Source organism: Pongo pygmaeus, chromosome X (genome assembly GCF_028885625.2).
Source record: "Pongo pygmaeus isolate AG05252 chromosome X, NHGRI_mPonPyg2-v2.0_pri, whole genome shotgun sequence".
Classification (NCBI taxonomy): Eukaryota; Metazoa; Chordata; class Mammalia; order Primates; family Hominidae; genus Pongo; species Pongo pygmaeus.
In genome coordinates, this window is record NC_072396.2 from 75,164,189 (window position 1) to 75,181,994 (window position 17,806).

General features: G+C 47.0%; 1 protein-coding gene across 2 annotated transcripts in view; it reads left to right on the forward strand.

Annotated features, from left to right (window-relative positions):
* Positions 1 to 17,806, forward strand: part of NHSL2 (NHS like 2) — a 242,756-nt gene that overhangs the window by 142,364 nt on the left and 82,586 nt on the right. Inside the window, exon 1 of one of the 2 annotated variants that reach the window (XM_054470819.2) lies at positions 16,420 to 16,727. The exons of the other annotated variant lie outside the window; for it this stretch is intronic. Coding sequence (XP_054326794.1) covers positions 16,661 to 16,727 — 67 coding nt within the window. The 5' untranslated portion in view covers positions 16,420 to 16,660. Of the gene's footprint in view, positions 1 to 16,419; positions 16,728 to 17,806 lie in introns of those variants that run through there. 2 annotated transcript variants of the gene reach the window in all.

Sequence of the window (17,806 nt, forward strand, 5' to 3'; positions counted from 1 at the left end):
TGGGTAAGGGAAATGGAAAACAATGTTGAGAAGAACATAATGACCAGGATTGAGTGTGAGCCTTGCCTCGTTAGGGTTTGAGTGCAGCAAACCAGGAATTAGGAGCCTTCTCTCTGGTCTAATCAGCTGCTTCACCTCGCACACCCCAGGCTTCTCAGCCATTTCTTCTGAGAAGTTAGGGGGCCCATCCTCTCACTGGATTCTTGCGACAGTCACCTGACCAGTTTGCCTGTCTCCATTCTCTCCCCCTCCAATCTTCTCCATTCTGGGGACAGGACACTCCATAACTCCTTATGACCTCTGGCACAGTTTCCTAGAACTGTGTAAACTCCACCACACTAATTGAAATGCCTTCAAGAGGTACAGATGAACTTTTCTTTTTACTTGAATGCTTGCATATTTATTTTTCTATATATGAGAGAAAAGTATAACCAGCATACCTGTGAAATCCATGATTTCACAGAGATATTATTGCTGAGAATGAGGCTGAAGTTCAGAATCGTAGACTGGCAGAACAGAAAAGGGCCCGAGGGATCATCTCGCCATGCACATGTCTTTGCCTTCAGTTCCAATTCTTGTATGCTCTCTGACTACATCTCTGCGTGCTGACCTCCTACCCAACCTTCAAAGCCCATCTCAAAAGCTGCTTGTTTCATAAGTTACATGTTGTCTCTCCCAATAGACTGGGAACTGTTTGTAATAGGCTCCTCATTTTGGGGTCCACTCCTCCACCCCTGTCTCATTTCCAGCACATAATTGGCCTCAAGCAATGTTTGTGGAAGAAATTAATACTCCTACCATCTACAGCAACACAGAATAAGTCTGCTTCTCCTTCCAGAACCTGAGCTTGGGATAGACACTCACAGCAGGCTCCTGGTGGGGTCTCAAAGAGAGTGGGTGAGTTCCTTGAAGGCTGCTTGGAACCAAGGACCCCACCTAAGGACTTGGCCATCATGAAGAGAACCTCACAACTCTTCAACAAGGCCTCACTGAACACCTGCTTACTCTGGGTCAGCTCTGCTGTAGGTGCCTGTCTTCCAACGAGATGCTGCAGCACTTTCTCTGCCATACTTCTCTGTCTACACTGTGTGGGTGGGAAGTAGAGCCTTCCTGCTTGCGTATGTCAGTGACAGGTTCCAGTACTATTTTGACAGGTTGTTCCAAAATGATTGCTTTTTGATTGGTGCAGTAAGCTTTAGGAAACCCCCCAATCCCCACTCCCATCTCTCCAGTGCAATAAGCAGAACATTTTCACTCTTTCTTCCCTGGGCCATTTTAGCAGTTGCCTGAGCTGATCCACATTCTGTCATTCTTAATAGCTTCCCTTTCAGAGAATGACATGCTCTTCTGGACTCTTTCTCTCTTCTGAAATAAAGTTGGTTTTTTCTTGATTAGAAAAGTAAAATATGTTTGTCTGTTTACTTATTGGTAAAGAGTTTGTTACTTAAAGCTCTTTATATAAAGTAAAGATATTAATCCTTTTCTGTCCTATGCTACAAATATCTTTTTCTTTCCCAATTTGCTATTTTCTCTTTGATTTTTGGTTTGTTGTGCTTTGGGATGTGCTGACATTTTTTTGAATGATGCTGCCAAATATGTAATATGTTGACATTTTCCTTTGTGATTTTAATGCTTAGAAAGTCTTGCCTCCTCCCAGACCAAATAAGTACTCATCTATATTCTCCCCAAGTGGCGAGGATGACATTCATCGAGCTCACCCCATTTGAGTTCTTTAGGGCTCCCCTTTTCTAGCCTCCATGATGCCTCTCCCCCTGCAGTTAACACAATTTTTCTTCAGTTGAGGCACAAAACAATCATTAGGCTGGAGCTTTAAATATGCTAATGAGATCACCCTTTCCCCCATCATTCTTTCAGCCCCTTTGTAAAAGGACAGCTTGGGGTGGATCACTTTGCCTGTTGTCCCATCTCTCGCTTCCTAACCCCCTTCTTTAGCAAGGGGGGAGAGAAAGAGAAAAAGGAAAGTGCTAACTAACTTCAAGTATTGGAGGCTACCTAGGTGTCACCCCATTTCCAGTGTACACTTTTCACTTCTCCTCAGCAACTACATTTTCAGTTAGGTCCGAATCCAGAGCTCCCAGTTAATGGAAAGTCCCTGCGCATCTAAACACTCAGACTTGAGCAAAGTCACGCGGCCAACAGCCGGAGTTCCCCAGCAACTGCCAGGCCGCCAGGCCGGGCTTGCTGCATCTTCTCCATCGCTGGCACGGTTGCCATGGGAACACGAGCGCTAAATTGCTTTGCGTGTTTGGAAGCTGAAGACCTCAGCTTTGACGTATGTAGCCCAGAAATCGATTGACCTCCAATTAGGTTTTTGTTGTTTTCTTGAGGCATCTTTCTGTTTGTGTCTTGCCTATGCCTCTTGAGGACTGTGTTGGAGGGAGATCTGAGCATTTAGCTTAATTTTTGTAAAAAATTATTTCCACCTTGACTTATTCCAAAAAGGGTTTAAGGTGGCTTATAAGATACATCCTATACTTGGACAGAACCTAAATTAGATGTAAGGGAGGAAGATGAGGCAGAGAGAAAACAAGGGTAACTTGTGAAGAAGTCGTGATAGAAAGTGAATTTCAGGAAGTCCCCTCTTGATCAATGTGGGTCCCAAATTTGACTTTAACCTTTCATGGCAGATAACAAAAAGGGAGACATGATCAGTTATAAGATTCATAGATAAAAGCAAATCAACTGCTTAACAGAAACGCAAACGTTCTGAACCTTGAGACTAAAAATCTGCTTTTTTACTGGAGATTCTAAAAAAGATGTCACCTTTTTAGTCCTATCACCTAGCATATTACTTGAACAGATGAAAGCATATTCTAACCTTGGTAGGTGGTTTCTTTTATCAAAAACTTTCCACTTTTGTTATTGTTGTTGTTAAATAAGTAAATTGTTTTTTTGTAATGGCAAAATAGAAAAAATAGTCTAATTAACCATGGAATACTACGCAGCCTTTAAAATTTTTTACAGAATTGTTACCACCTAGATTTGGCCACCATTAACCCTTTTTTTAAAAGCGGACATTTTCCCATGTAAATCAGTACCTCCTTTCTGCAGGACAGTTGGGCAATATGTTTCAAAAGGCCTAAAAATATATACATCCTTTGATGTGGCAATTCTACTTTTAGAAATGCATACTAAGGAAATAATCAAACGAGTGCTAGAGATGCATGTACAAAGATGTGCATCAAAACATTGGTTATGATGTAAAGAGAAAGGGAGAAAATTCTATGTTCCCTACAGTAGGTGACTGGTTATGTAAACTATGGAGCATCCATATAGTGGGGCATTATGCAGCTGTTGAAAACAAAGATGGAAGTGTCTGTTTACCAACAGACCTCCTAGACTGTATCAAGCCTCACCAATATACTCTGTCAGCACCCTGTACCCTTTATTCATTGCAGTTGTTATTGCTTCATAATATATGTATTTGTGTGCTTATTTAACATCTGCGCGTGCACACACACACACACACACACACACACACACAGACTGGCATGTCCATGAGGATGGAAACTAAGCCTGTTTTACTCCTTATTGATATCCCAAGTACCTTGGTATGTAATAGATAATAAATATTATATTTGTTGACTAATGGACTGGCTGAAGAAATGAATGAAAAATCAAGGCCACCGAAGAAATGAATGAAAAATCAAGGCCACCAGGCATTCAATTCTTCAATTTCCCTCCCATCCATCCCAAACTTCCCTCAATCTCCAGCTGAGCCATCAGTGCTGCCTACAAATACTTTTACTTTTGTCTGGTCTCTGTGGCAGCTGCTTTACGCCTTCCCTGGCTCTTGAGGCCGGACTACCTACCACCTCCTACTTTTAGACGATGATATCATCTCTTACTTCCCAGAGAAATTGGGAGCCAGCAAGTGTGGAGTCCTTCAGTGCCCTTCCCTACCAGGGCCTGATTCTGTGAACTTCAGACACCAGGAGGCCATTGGGAACCCAGGCTAGAGCATGTTGGGTAGATTGCTAGAAGGCAAAGCCAGACATCCCTGCCCACTTCTCTCTGTGAACCTCTCTCTCTAGCAATCCCCTTTCTTTCTGCCATCAAGCCTCTTGAAAAGGTACTTTATTTTCTGCCTCCCATTCATTCTGTCCTTGTTTGCATTCAAGGGCACACTTAAGTATACTGTTGTGCACACCATTATCTATCCATGCAAGGTCCTTAAATTTTTTTATCTTATTTTTCCTTTCATCTCTAATCTCCACTCCCAGTTCCTCTCTAATGGTTTGATACATGCTGCTGGAAATATAGATGTCTTTGAAAATTACGTAGTGTTTTCTGTGTTTATGTGCTTTTAATTTACATAAATAGTATTGATCCATAGATCATATTCTGTTTCTTTTTTCCCTCAACCCTCTGTTTTGAGGCCTTTTGGTGCTGCTATGTGCACATCTCGTTGATCACTTCTGTCTGACTTGGCACTCATCCACCACATTTTACTTCTCCCTTCCTCTGAGACTGTACATCTTGGTTCTGCCAACTCTCCATGACCATAAATAATGCTGCAATGAACCTTCCTCGACTTGCTCCCAGGGACCTGGGCAAGAATTTCTCTAAACCAGAGATTTTCAGAGTACAATTCACAGACCCCTCAGAGTTACTGAGACTCTTGGAGGATGCTCAAGGTCAGAGCTGTTTCTAAGATAACACTAGGACACTATTTGCGTTTTTCATGAGGTTGACTTTTGCACTATTTGCAAAACTGTTACCACCTTAGTGTGAATCAAGGCAGTGGCACCAGCCTGTACTAGCAGTCATTGTATTTTGTATTTTTCACCACTACATACTCAGAAAAAGGGGAAAAAAAGCCACCAATCTTACTGAAAAGTAGCTTAGATAAAGCAGTAAAAAATGGCAATTTTTATTAAATCTCAAGCCTGGAGTTGACGTCTTTTTAATATCCTGTGTGATGAAACAGGAAGAACACAGAAAGCACTTCTGCTGCATGCTGAGTGAGATGGTTGTCTAGAGAAGAGCACTGTGCAATTGTTTGAGGTGTGAGCTCAACAGGCCTCCTTTTTCCTGGAACGTCATTTTCACTTGAAAGAACAATTGACAGGTAAACTATGGTTAGTCAGACTTGGGTATTTTGTGGACATTTTTCTCAAAAATGAACAAAACGAGCCTGTTGCTTCAAGGAAAACAGCTCACAGTATTTGTTACCAAAGATAAAACTTGAACTTTCAAGTGAAAAACAGAATTTTAGAAAACTTGTTTCTGGCACCAGGGGCTTGACAGCTTCCCAGTTCTTTTTTTTTTTTAATTGTTATTAATTTTTTTTGAGATGGAGTCTCACTCTGTCACCAGGCTGGAGTGCAGCGATGCAATCTTGGCTCACTGCAACCTCCGCCTTCCCGATTCAAGTGATTCTCCTGCCTCAGCCTCCGGAGTAGCTGAGATTACAGGCACGCACCACCACGCCCAGCTAATTTTTATATTTTCAGTAGAGACGGGGTTTCTCCATGTTGGCCAGGATGGTCTCTATCTATTGACCTCATGATCCACCCACCTCGGCATCCCAAAGTGCTGGGATTATAGGCGTAAGCCACCGTGCCCGGCCAGCTTCCCAGTTCTTAAAGGCTTTCTCTGCCTGCCCCTTAACTCTTTATGATCTGTTAGGATTCTCCAGTTCCTTGTCCAGAAAATCCTCATTGTAAAGGACACCAGGATTGCTATCTGACCTGGCTTGCTGAGGCCCTATGCATGAGAGTGGACGCTGTCTTTGTCCATCACATTGCAGGAGTGATTTGGTCTGCATGTCAGGGAGCTGCACAAATGTTGGACTAGTGCACAGGAAGGCTGCCATTGCAGAGGAAGGCAGAGACACAGAGTTGTGACACAAAGTTTCAACATCAGTGCTCCCTGTTCTTCCCATTCTCTCCACTCAAACTGGACCATCTCACCTGCTTTTTGGCTTCATATACTCCCAAGACCTTGTGACTGCTCCATTTATATTTATTTCCAGCTCTCAGCTCTTGACCACGTATCTTTACCACCCTCTAGACACACAAACTGTGTCCAAGGCAAGCTCTCTCCTCCTCGTCCCCGCACCTGCTGGTTTTCCAGGGTTCTCTAACTTAAGGAATAGTACCACTCATTCTATCTCCATATCACCGTCTTGGTCTGTTCTCCCTGTCTGGCCCCACTGCTCCACCCTGAGGCAAGCCCTCATCATGTCTCATCTGGGCCCCTTCCAGAGCCTCCTAACTGGTGTCCCGGCCCCTCTCCAATCAGCCTTCCACATTGCAGCCACCCTACTGATCTTCAGGTCACTCCCTTGCCCAAAGCTTCTGTGGCTCACTATCACCTTCAAGATAAAATCCGCACCCGTTCTCATGACATTTAAGGCCTCCATGGTCTAGTTCCAACTACCTCATCTTCTACCTGGTTATACCAGATCACTTATTTTTCTTCCCAAATACGAGAAACCCTCATACCTTTATGCTGTTGCTCAAAATGTCCTCTTTGCCTAGAATGTCCTCTCTCCAGACCTCATTTTACTGGCAAATGTTGCTTCATTCTTTTCGAGTTCGTCATCACCTTTTCTTGATGCCCTTCCCTTCCTCTGAGGGAAGGAATTCAGTTCTGGGTGCTGGCAACTGGCAATGAATGGATGGCTAGGGAGTGAAAGGGGATTGCATCAAATGATGGCTGGGGTGGTTGAGGTTGCAGAATTTGAGCTGATCCCTAAAAGGAATAATCTTGATGATAATTAACATTTATTGAGCACTTGCTATGCACCAGACCTTGCTCTGTGTACTTTCTATGCATTCTCTTTCATTCTAATTCTCTAGCAACCCCAAGCTCACTGTATCCTCACTTTAGAGATGAAAAAACTGAGGGCCAGGGTTCTATCAGCGGTTATGAAGCTTTACTGAGGGGCAGCTTGGTGATCTGCAGCAGAACACTTTCTTACCATAAATAGCAGAGTAGGGATAGCGTCTAGAATCATTTGCAATTATGTCTGTCTTTCACACAAAGGGGAAAAAAGTGCATTTGACCTCAGAAGCATGAGGCCATGTGGTGAAGCACAAAGACTAGTCTTTGAAGTCCATCTAGCTGTGTGACCTTGAGCCAATTTCCTGATCTCTCTGAGCTTCAGTTTCCTAAAGTGCGAATTGAGGATAGTAATAGCTCCATTGCAGGTTTGTGGTGCAGATGAGCTATGAGGAATGCCAAAGAATCCAGCATGGTGTTAGGTACATAGAGGGGCTCTGTCAACGTCAATTCATTTTTCTCCCTCCCCAGTGCCCAAGGAAAGAAGTGTAGTATGGTGAAACTCACACTACCTCAGAAGTCAAAGGAGTTGCCGTTTGACTCTGGCACTAGTAAGGCTGTGCAACCCTCAGCAAGTTACTTGCCCTCTCTGGGCTTTGGTTTCTTCCTATACTTGTAACATAAGGAAGTTTTGTTTTACAGCAGTTGGGTGTTTCCATTTTCTCTCATTGAATTGGGAAAATGATCAGGTCATGCCAACCTGGGATGCTGTGTGTTGTGGAAGTTAGGCGTATCTGACAACGGGAAATACTTCCTGAAGACACAGCCTTTGGACCCCTGGTACCTAGAAAGGAGCTCAGGACTCCTCATCGACAAACATAAAACCAGCTCCCTGCCCCCTGCCCAACCTCCAGGAGATGCCCCCACAGGCTTGGGCCTCTCTGCCAAGGCAGGCCTCAAGCTGATTCAAGGGCCCAGCTGCCCGTTGCCATGGCAACATTCCAGCTCGCTTTGCATAGTGACAGGGATGCTAGGCTTTGCTAACAAAGTGCTCTGTAAAGGACTTCATGTCTTTGGCAGGGACAATTCCGCCTTCTTTTTCACATGAATAACTCTGGGGGCTGTGAGGAGGGATTTGGCAAGTCACTTCCCCTGTCTTGGCCTGCGCCCTTGGGTTTTCCTTGAAGGCACAAGTTGGCAGCTTTTTATTTTTCTATTTCCAAATATACCATCACTACCCTCCTCCTGACCACTCCCCGCTCCAAAGGAAAGAATGGTTTTTCCCTTACTTAGAGCTCTGGTGAACTCGGCGTGTTTATGAAAATGGGAGGAATGGACTGTTCGAATCACTCACATACCCTTGGCTGATTGCTGGATCAAATAGTCCTCAATCCCTTTTTCTTTTTTCGGAATGCCCAATGTTTTTCAGGATTGAAACAGGAAGACCCTATATTGTCCTGGTGAATTACTCCCTGGAGCAGGAAACATATTTGGAATCCTGAGTAGGCTGGGAAGGAAGCCAGGCAGACCTGGGTGAATCCTGCTTTCATCACTTACAAGCTGTGTGATCTTTGGCAAGTTACTTAACTTCCCCTAATCTCAGTTTTCTCATACGTGCAATGGGGATGGTAATACAGCCTTCATGGGCAAGATGGTGAAATTGTTATGAGGTTTAAATATATCTTATGCTTGCCTGCTTCTCTCTGTTTCCGTCACCCTGATCCTGGCCCATCATCTTTTGCCTGGACTACTACGATAGCCTCCTGCCCATTTCTACTGGAACTTCCCTCCAGCCCTTTGTTTACATAGCAGACGTGGTGGTCTTTTAAACATTTAAATCATATCCTGTCGCTCCCTTGCTTAAAATGCTCTAATGGTTTCCCATTGCACTTCAAATAACATCCACCTCTTACCCCCTACCTCTTCCACCCTAGACATGCTGGCTTCCTTTCCATTTCTCAAAGACATCGAGGTCCCTCTCACCTCGTGGCCTCATGGCCTTGGCACCCTCTGCCAGCTCCTTCTCAGGCTCAGTTCTTAGCTAGGAGAGACCTTCTCTTACTACTCATCCGAACTAGCTCCCCATGCCTGCCCCATCCCTTGCCATCGCATCACCATGCTGATTTCCTTCATGGCACTTCTCAGGAACTAGTCCTACCTTGGTTATTTGTGTACTTGGTTATTGTCTGTCTCCTCTGCCTGGATTGTAAACTCTTTACATGTGCCTCATTCACCTCTATCACCCAGTGCCCAGCACAGGGCCTAATATAATAGGCTCAATAAAATCTATTGAATGAATGAGGTAGGTAGAGCATTGAGAACAAAGCCTGAAAGATAATAGAGTGCAATACATGTTTATTACTTTCTTTTTGCCTTCTTCCATCATCTGGTTGTAAGGCAGAGGGTGGTGTGCTAGACCTGTGGCCTCCAAAGTGGATGTATCATCTATTAGGGTGCAAGGAGAAAATATTAGAATTTCTTTTAACAGTTATCTTTATCATATCCTAATTTCCATGTTTGTTTATGTTTTAAATTTTATAAAACTGATTAGCACAGTAGTACCTATATATGGTTTATACATAAATATGTATATATGGGAGTATAGGCTCAAAAATACTTGGAGACCACAGCTGGTGGGAAGCAAACTGGCAGACTGTTGGCAGAATGTGAACTACAGATAGGTTGGGTTGAGTCAGCAGAGAGGTTTCCCAGATTGGAGGTTGAGTGCCTTGGGAACAGGGTTGGGGGTGGCCAGCATGCATGCTCCAGGTCTCCACCACACCCTGTGGCTTACCCTAGCCTGCTTCATTCATGGCCCTGTCCTTCCTGACCATTACAGGCGTGTGCATTTCCAACCCCAGAGAGGGTTTCCTTTGCAAGTCTCTAGAGAACCTTCTATTCTGGAAATTGGTGCTGGTCAATCCCAAGGGGGAGGTATGTGGGAAAGACTGAGGCCTAGGAGCTCCCTGAGGGCAGCAGCTGGGGCTTCTTATTCTTGTGTCCTCCGTAACCAGAATAGTACCTGGAACATAGCAGGTGCTTGGATCATTCGAGAACCTACTTGTTGACTAATATCAGTGCATAGGACAACCCCCTCTGAGTGTCTGAGCTGAGAGGACCCTCAGGAGGTAATTAGGTTCATATGTTTCACTGTCCAGATGGAAACTAAATGGGGCTCAAAACGGCCAGGGCTTGCCCAAGGTCATAGAGCCTCCCGCCAGCACTCTTTCCCTTGTGTCTGCGTCTCTGCTTAGCCTCTGGGGTGTATGCTTATTCACGATCCGGGCCTTGGCTGGTTCCACCCCCTTGGCCTTGGCCTACTACTCTTAACACCAGCTCTCAGAAGGCGTTCTGGCTTCTTACTGGGATAGAGGCCAAAAAAGAAAAACATTTCCCAAATCATAATTCCACAGCCTCCTGCCTCCACCAAACCCACTTTCTATGTAACTAATCCCCGTGTTCTTTGGCTATTAATGACATCACTGCCTTTCTGGTCACTTTGGCCCAAAATACAAAGTGTTCTACCTCCCTTGAGTAGGGGCTACTATGTGTCAGGCACTTTCTAAAAAATAAACTTTGTACGGGCAATTAACATACAAAAAAAACCACACACATTGATGAATGATCACAAATTATACACACTCATGTACACACTTCCAAGGCCAAGAAGTTGATCATGCCCAGGACTACAGAAGTAACCCCTCAAAACAGTTTTTAACCATCACTGCAGATCTTTTGTCCAGCAGCCTTGAGGAAGGTATGAGTAATTCAATCCAATTCACAGATACCAAATTATTTTTCTTTAAACCAACTCATTCCATTCTGCCTCGAATGTTCAAGAAATTACTTTTCATGCACTCAATTTTCCCCTGTAATTTTTTTTAGAATCTAGTATACATTAGAATAAATATGTGACTGTTAAACTTTAAAAGATCATCCATGTATTCCTAAAATTCCCCATCGTACTATCACCTCACATACCACTAGCACAATGTGTACTGCATTTGGGGGAATACTGTACCGTGGGAATTAACTCAAGGGGAAGACTATTTACATTTGGGAAGATCAGAAAAGGCTCAAGATGGACCTGAGATCTGTAGAGAGGATATGGCTGTGCAGAGGTGAAGTCGATTCTGGCTGTAAGGCTCAGAGAAAGCCTCATGGTGAGGGAGAGTCTTGAGATTTGGGCTGGGTCTTGAGAAATAAGTCTGACTTTTCACAAGCAGAGATGGAAGTGGAAGGAAAAGCATTCTAGACAGAAGGAGTAGAACCTAGAGAACACTTCATCAGGGCTAGAAGAGAAGTTTGTGTTTCAGGCTTGAGGGACTGTGCCTGATGTGCAGTTGGAAAGTGTCTCCGGGCCCAGGGTTGAGTGAGTTTGCTCTCTTGGGGCACACAACACACAAGCACTATGAGAGTAGCTGCTGGCAGGCTACAGCCCACTGGAGTCAGAGTCAGACTGTGTATTAGAATTCACTTTTCCTTATGGAACTTGCGCCTGGAAATTCCCCACACCAGATTAGAGCACGTGCAGGTTATGGCAGATGGGATCAGCAGAATGAAAAGGAGACAAGCTTGGAGTCAGCCTAACTTGGGTTCAAGTCCCAACCCTGCCACTTACTAGCTCCATTTTTTAATCTAATGTCTGTCTCCGCATCTTCAACTTAGGTCCTAATAATCCGCACCTGACAGGGTGGTTGTGAGGAGTAAGAGTATGACTAAAGTGACAGGGGTAGTTCTTGTCCCAGCTCTTGGGTTCCAGGGGGCAGTCCAGAGATAGTACCACCTGCCGCACTTCCCTGTCCACCACTTTGACATCCCTGAGTACAGAGGGGTACAGCCAGTGAGGTGGTAATGATGAACCTTAAGCTGTTTCACTTTGGGGACCTGGGCCCCTGAGTTGCTTCTTTCGGGCCTCAGACTTCTCTGTCTCCTCCCTTGGTGTGCCTAAGGCATCAAGTAGGGTGGGAGACCAGCCAAATGGTGGGACCTGGCCCTCCCTCTCTCTTCGATAGAACTGGGTGCTCCTGGCTGGGCTTAGCTTGCACACAGGCGAAAAAGAAAGAAGCCATTCTTTCCCAAACTCCACGTGAAGACACCACAGGGAGTTCAGCCCCCCTCCTAAAGCCACCATGCCTCCCTCCCTGAGCACAGTGCTCAGTGAAAAGGCTAGCCAGCCTTTCCAGACCCTCTCCACAGGCAGTGATCTTACATCAGTGAACCCATCAGAACAGCGCCGCCAGCACCCTACCCAACCTGGATGTGCACCCCGATGAGTAGAAAGGGATGAGAAAAATTGGAGAAGACTCTTGGGTTGGTGGGGGAACAAGGACCAAGCATGTTGAGCTTTCAGAGGGATCCTCAGGGAGCAAAGGAGGGCTGGGAAGAAGGAGAGGAAGGAAAGTCTGCATGAGCAGGGTAGCTTGGCCCGTGCCCATGAATGGGCAGACACTAACTGAGCCATCCTCTGTGCAAGGCCCTCCACAAGGCACAGCTTCAAACACCCAAACTTTGGCCCATCCCGCAAAGCATTCATAAGTTGCTGGGGCAGAGAAGGTTCATGAATACGTGGAAGATTTGGAACAATTCCAGGACATCTATGTTTAAGGACAAATGAGAGGCTCAGCCAGCCAGAGCTGAAGGTATTGAGAGGAATTATCCCTGCAGACTGCTAGGAGGGATGTGTGCAAAGAGGGCTTTCAAGGGGTGATGGGATTTGGGCTGAAGCTTGAGGAGCAGCCTGTACGGTTTGGGAACAGCAGGTAGAAGCGGTGAGAGGGGATGGGAAGCACTGTTTAGCAAGCACCTACTATGGGCCTGGTGTTGTTTAGCTCATTTCAGCATTATCTCATGAAAGGCTTACAGTAGCTTACAAGTTAGGTGTTTTCATTCCCCCATTATACATGGAAAATGGAGGCTGGGGAGGTTAAGTAAGTTGTACAAGGTTACACAAGTAGAAATGGCAGCATGAGGATTTGAATCTAGGCTTCTCTGACCACAAAGCTTTTCCCTGGTGGCTTTACCATGAAATGATAAGCCACAATGACAAGACAAACAAGAGAATGAGTAGCCCAGATTGAATGGGCAGAGGGGTCTGTTTCAGGGAATCAAGAGAGAGGAGGCAAAGAGGTCAGATGAAGCTGGTTCTGAGTATAAGCTGGAGAGTGTGGACTTGACACTTTAGACAACAGGTCATTGGAAGGTTCCAAGCAATGGAGTGATGTGGTTTGATTTATGTTTGTAAAAGCTCACTCTGGCTGCTGTGTCATGAACAGATTTTAGGATGCAGAGGTGGAATCAGGGAGCCCACTGAAGAAGATATTCATTGCAGGGGTCTGGGGAGGAATGATGGTGACTGGGACCAGGGTGAGGGAAGTGGAGATGATGCCGTGAAGTGCTCCAATTTGAGACAGTTCTAAGGAACAATTTACAGGACTCAGTGAATGGATAGGGGAGGGAGAGGAAAGCATAAAAGATGTCTAAAAGCATTCCTCATCCAATTTAGATGATTAAAAAAGGATATGGTGGAGAAAGCACTGAATGTGGAGATAGACAGGGGTCCAAAACCTGGCTGCACCATGTACCAGTTGGGTTCATTTAGTCCAGAGGGAGTATGTGACTCCCAGCAGATCCTTAAGCATCTAATGGGCTATGGCCATGGGGACACTGGTGCTTGGGTGAGAAAAGCTCCAGGGGCCACAATGGGGCTTACAGAGAGGAGGAGGTGAGGACGTGGGACACGAGATATAGGCTTCCCAAATGAGAAGCTCAGAAGAGAAGTGGAGAAGAATGGTGAGGCAGAAAGCAAAAGGGAGAAAGGAGGGGTTCCGTGTCTGCTCTTCTCTTTTGTTGTTTTTCCTCCAATGGGAACATCTTGAGCATGGGTGTAGGCCCAGTAGAAGAAGCCAGTATGGACCTTGGCTAAGCTGCCTCCCCTATCTTAGCCTGTTTAAGTATCTGTGGAGTGGATTAAACTAGTATTATCTACCTGACAGGGCTGGTGTGAGAACGATATGCAATGATGGTTAAAAAACTGCTTTGAGGCCGGATGTGGTAGCTCACAGGTGTAATTCCAGTACTTTGGGAAGCCGAAGTGGGAGGATCACTTAAGCCCAGGAGTTCAAGACCAGCCTGGGCAACATAGTGAGACCGCATCTCTACAAAAAATAAATAAGCAAAATTAGCTGGGAGTGCTGGGGCGCTCCTGTAGTCCCAGCTACTCAGGAGGCTGAGTTGGGAGGATCACTTGAGCCCAGGAGGTTGAGGCTTCAGTGAGCCATGATCGTGCCACTGCACTCCAGCCTGGGTGACAGAGCAAGACCCTGTCTCAAAAAAAACAGACAAACAAACACACAAACCGCTTCGAGAAGGGCTTCTGTAGCCCTGGTCATGTTCAACTTCTTGACCTAAGTAAGAGTACACAAGTGTGTCCAGGTTGTGATCATTCACTCATTCCTCCTCCCCACCACCCCCCATGCCTTTACTCCCCAAACTCTTCCAAAACATACCTGTTCCTATTCAAGCTTCCTCATGTGGTTCCTGGAAATATAATCCAGGGTCCCAAGTGCACAGCCCAAGCAAATTCAATTCTATTTTCACTTTCAGGATGTCCCACGCATTCTAGAATCATCTCAAGTTGTTATGGTCCTGTCTTTTCCAGCCTCTCTGAGCTTAAAGTCCATGTTTACAACCTTGAAGCTACCAAGACTCATACCTAGGACCCATCACAAATGGATAAGAGGTCAGGAACCAAACATTCTCCAAGCTTCAGTTATTCACTTATCACCTTGAAGATTTTTGCCATGTTCAATCTTCATGATTTTTATCATATTCATAAATGTATTTTCCCAAGATGCTTCACTTCTGGCCCTTCACGCTTGCTCTGGGACCTCTATTTCCCAAGCCCTCTTTTCTGGCCTCATATCGGTCCCCTTGGAAGCCTCCCATTCCACAGTGAGCTGCAAAGCCCAAGCGTGGGTCACACTATCCTGTGATTCCTCTCTATAATTATCTGTTGCCCCCACTAGGCTGAGACAGCCTGAAGTCAGTAGCTTGAGAGATGTTTATGGAATTGTTGAAGAAAACTGAAGAGACCCTTGAAAGCTGGGGTCTCAACAGGAGAGGTTCCTAGCAGGGGTAATATTCCAAATAGTTAACAGTGTGTCCTTCCCCTTTCTGTTTCTGGCCAAATCTTCTTCATCTTTCATGACCCAGTCCAAGCATCACCTCCCTTGGGAAGGTATCTCCAGACCTTCCAGACTGAAGAAGCTTCTCTTTGATAGTCCCACAACATTATTGATCCTTCTCTGTATTGTCATGGCCTGTGGACATGTCATTCACACCCTCCTAGGCAATGACTGGCACCTCTATGTCCCAACCCTCACACAGAGCCTGGCCAGAGCAGATCCCTGGGAACTGCTGAAAGAATGACTGAATGACTGGGCAGATGAGTGGGCAGATGGATGCAGGCATCCCACTTTAGATCTCTTGCCCCAAAGTCAGAAAGCTCTGCTTTCTGTGTGGCACAGAGCCCCAAGTCTTCCAGGCTGAAGCTCTAGCCGGACCCACACCCACAGTGCTCCGTGGCCATGACTATTACAGACAGGCCCCCTGTCCCAGTGAGCACAAATCTGATGACATCAGCATTGAGCAGTACCACCACTCGCCTGAGTGAAGGCACTTGAGGCTGTCTAGCTGTGGCAGAGTTGGTTCCAGGAGCCACAGCCCTTCCTCACAGCCAGGCTGCTGGGGCTGGAATGGGCTACTGAGCTAGCACCACCTGCCCCGTGTCACTTATCCCACAGGGCTGCAGCACTCACAGTGAGCAGCTGCATAAGTGTGTCCGTGTGTGTGTGCATGTGTGTGTGTGTGTGTGTGTGTGTGAGAGAGAGAGAGAGAGAGAGAGAGAGAGAGAGAGAGCGCATGTATTTGCTGTGGGACTCATGGAAGGAGCCCTCTCATTGGCTGCCAAGGGTCCCAGTTCCAGTCTGCGAATCTCTGGGCTGCCAGCTCTGCCCTCCCCTGGGAAGGCAAAGCAGGCAAGGGAGGGGAGAGCGCAGTGAGGCTTCAGGTGTGTCTGACAAGGAAACAAGTACACCTGGTGGCCACACTGGGCATTCTTGTGGCATCTGGCTGTGCTAGCTCCAAGTCTGCAGCCTGACAGCTTTGTGCTCTGCCCAAATTTTCCCAGATTTCTGTCAGGACTGGAGCCCAGAGCTCATTGGCAGCTGTCACTTACAGAACTGGATCCATCCCCCAGTGGAGCAGGGAGCTGTGTCACTTAGAATTCCTGGGTAGCACATTCCTTCACTAGTCCTTGTCACACTCCTGGATTAGGCTCTGTTATTGGCCCTGCGCTCCTGCAAGCTTCTGCAGACAGAGTGAGCAAGTGAGTGAGCGAGCGAGCGGCAGCAGGAATGACAGCACTGAGAGCAGAGACAGCCAGGGACGGTGAGGGTGGGGGAGTCGGGTCCCGGAGGGTGCCTGTGCTGGCCCTTTCTGCAGAGGCAGATGAAGTGGGGGCCACTTTCAGGGCTTGCTAGGGTTTCTCTTGGAACCTGGGCTGCTCGACCCCGAGTGGAGCACTGAGCAAGGGGGAGGGAGAAAGGGAGGGGGAGAGAGAGGGAGGAAGGGAGAGAGAGAGAGACTGAGAGAGACTGAGAGAAGCTCCTAGCAGGCTCTAGTCCAAGTGAGAGGCTCAGATCTGTATAATTCTGTGCCAGGGGCACAAGTGGGATTTGGAAGAGCCATGTATGTGAGAAGCAAAGCTGAGGTGATGTAAGCACCTGGGGAGGAGCACAGGCAGAGGAGGAGGAGGAGGAGGAGGAGGAGGAGGAGTAGGAGGAGGAGGAGAAAGAGGAGGAGGAGGAGGTGGCAGCGGCCGCCGCGGTGGCTGCCAGTCCAGAGCAGAATGATGGGCAACTCTCACCACAAGCAACCGAGGAGTAAGAGCCAAAGCAGGATGCATTCAGCAACAGGTACTCTTTTCCCTTCCCTCCTTTTCCGGGGCTCCTACAGCCAGGGCCTCCCAGCTGCTGCCATGCGGGGCCCCTGACCCTTGGTGTGACTTGCAGGGGCTGGCAGGGGGCAGGGAGAGAACCCGAGGGAAATGAGGGTGAACTCCCAGCTCCCCTGCTCCTGTGCCAGGCTGAATTGCATAAGTCAGAGCACCCTGAGCTGGGAGGGGCCAGCCCCTTTGCCGGCAACCCTGTGTAGCCTCTGGAGGGTGGCTGGAGTGTCAGAGAAGTGAGCAGCGTGCCAATGACTGAAGTTCATGGCTAGGACTGTGCTTTCTCCCTGGATCCAGTAGGCAGAATCTTGGAACCATGCATGGCTTATTCTTTACTAGCCGAGCCTCCTTTGTTATTCAAACCTTCATCTCCCCCCGCCCCAGCCCCCATACCCGCCCTGAACATGTACACCTACACCTCTCCTGACTCTACCTCATATGCTGCATGCATGGAACGATCCAGACAAATCTGTTTCTTGCTGTGTAATGCCCTGCCCCCCACCTCCCTGCCCCAGCCCTGACAGAGCTCTCCTCATGCATGGGCGAGAGGAGCATTTGCCAGCCTTGAGTTTGTTGTTCCCCTACCCCTGGGTGTGCTCTGCTTTGCCCCTTCCTTGCCCCTCTCCAGATATGGACTCAAGGGTGCTGGCATAGTTCTCCCCAACAACTCCTTCCTGGATGCTGACACTGTGGAAATCAAGGTCTGCAGACAACTTTTCCTAGCTCACCTTCCCAGGCGGTGCAAGAACAATTTGGAAGCAACTTCTCTTCATCCATTCACCCACTTCCACCAACTCTTACCCTCCTATCTACCCATTGGCCACTTGAAAGTACCTTCCACTGCTGCCTGGGGTTAGGCTTCATGCACTAGGGTCGCAAGCACTTTCTCTCTGTGCCCTCCTCCCTCTGTCTTGGTGGAGTTCCCTCTTCTACTTTGTCAGCACCCACCGCCCCCACCACCACCACCACACACACACACACCCTTTGCATCACACAGAGTCCAGGAGGAGCCTGCAGTTCCCTCTGTGCCTGTTTGGGAAGCTCTCA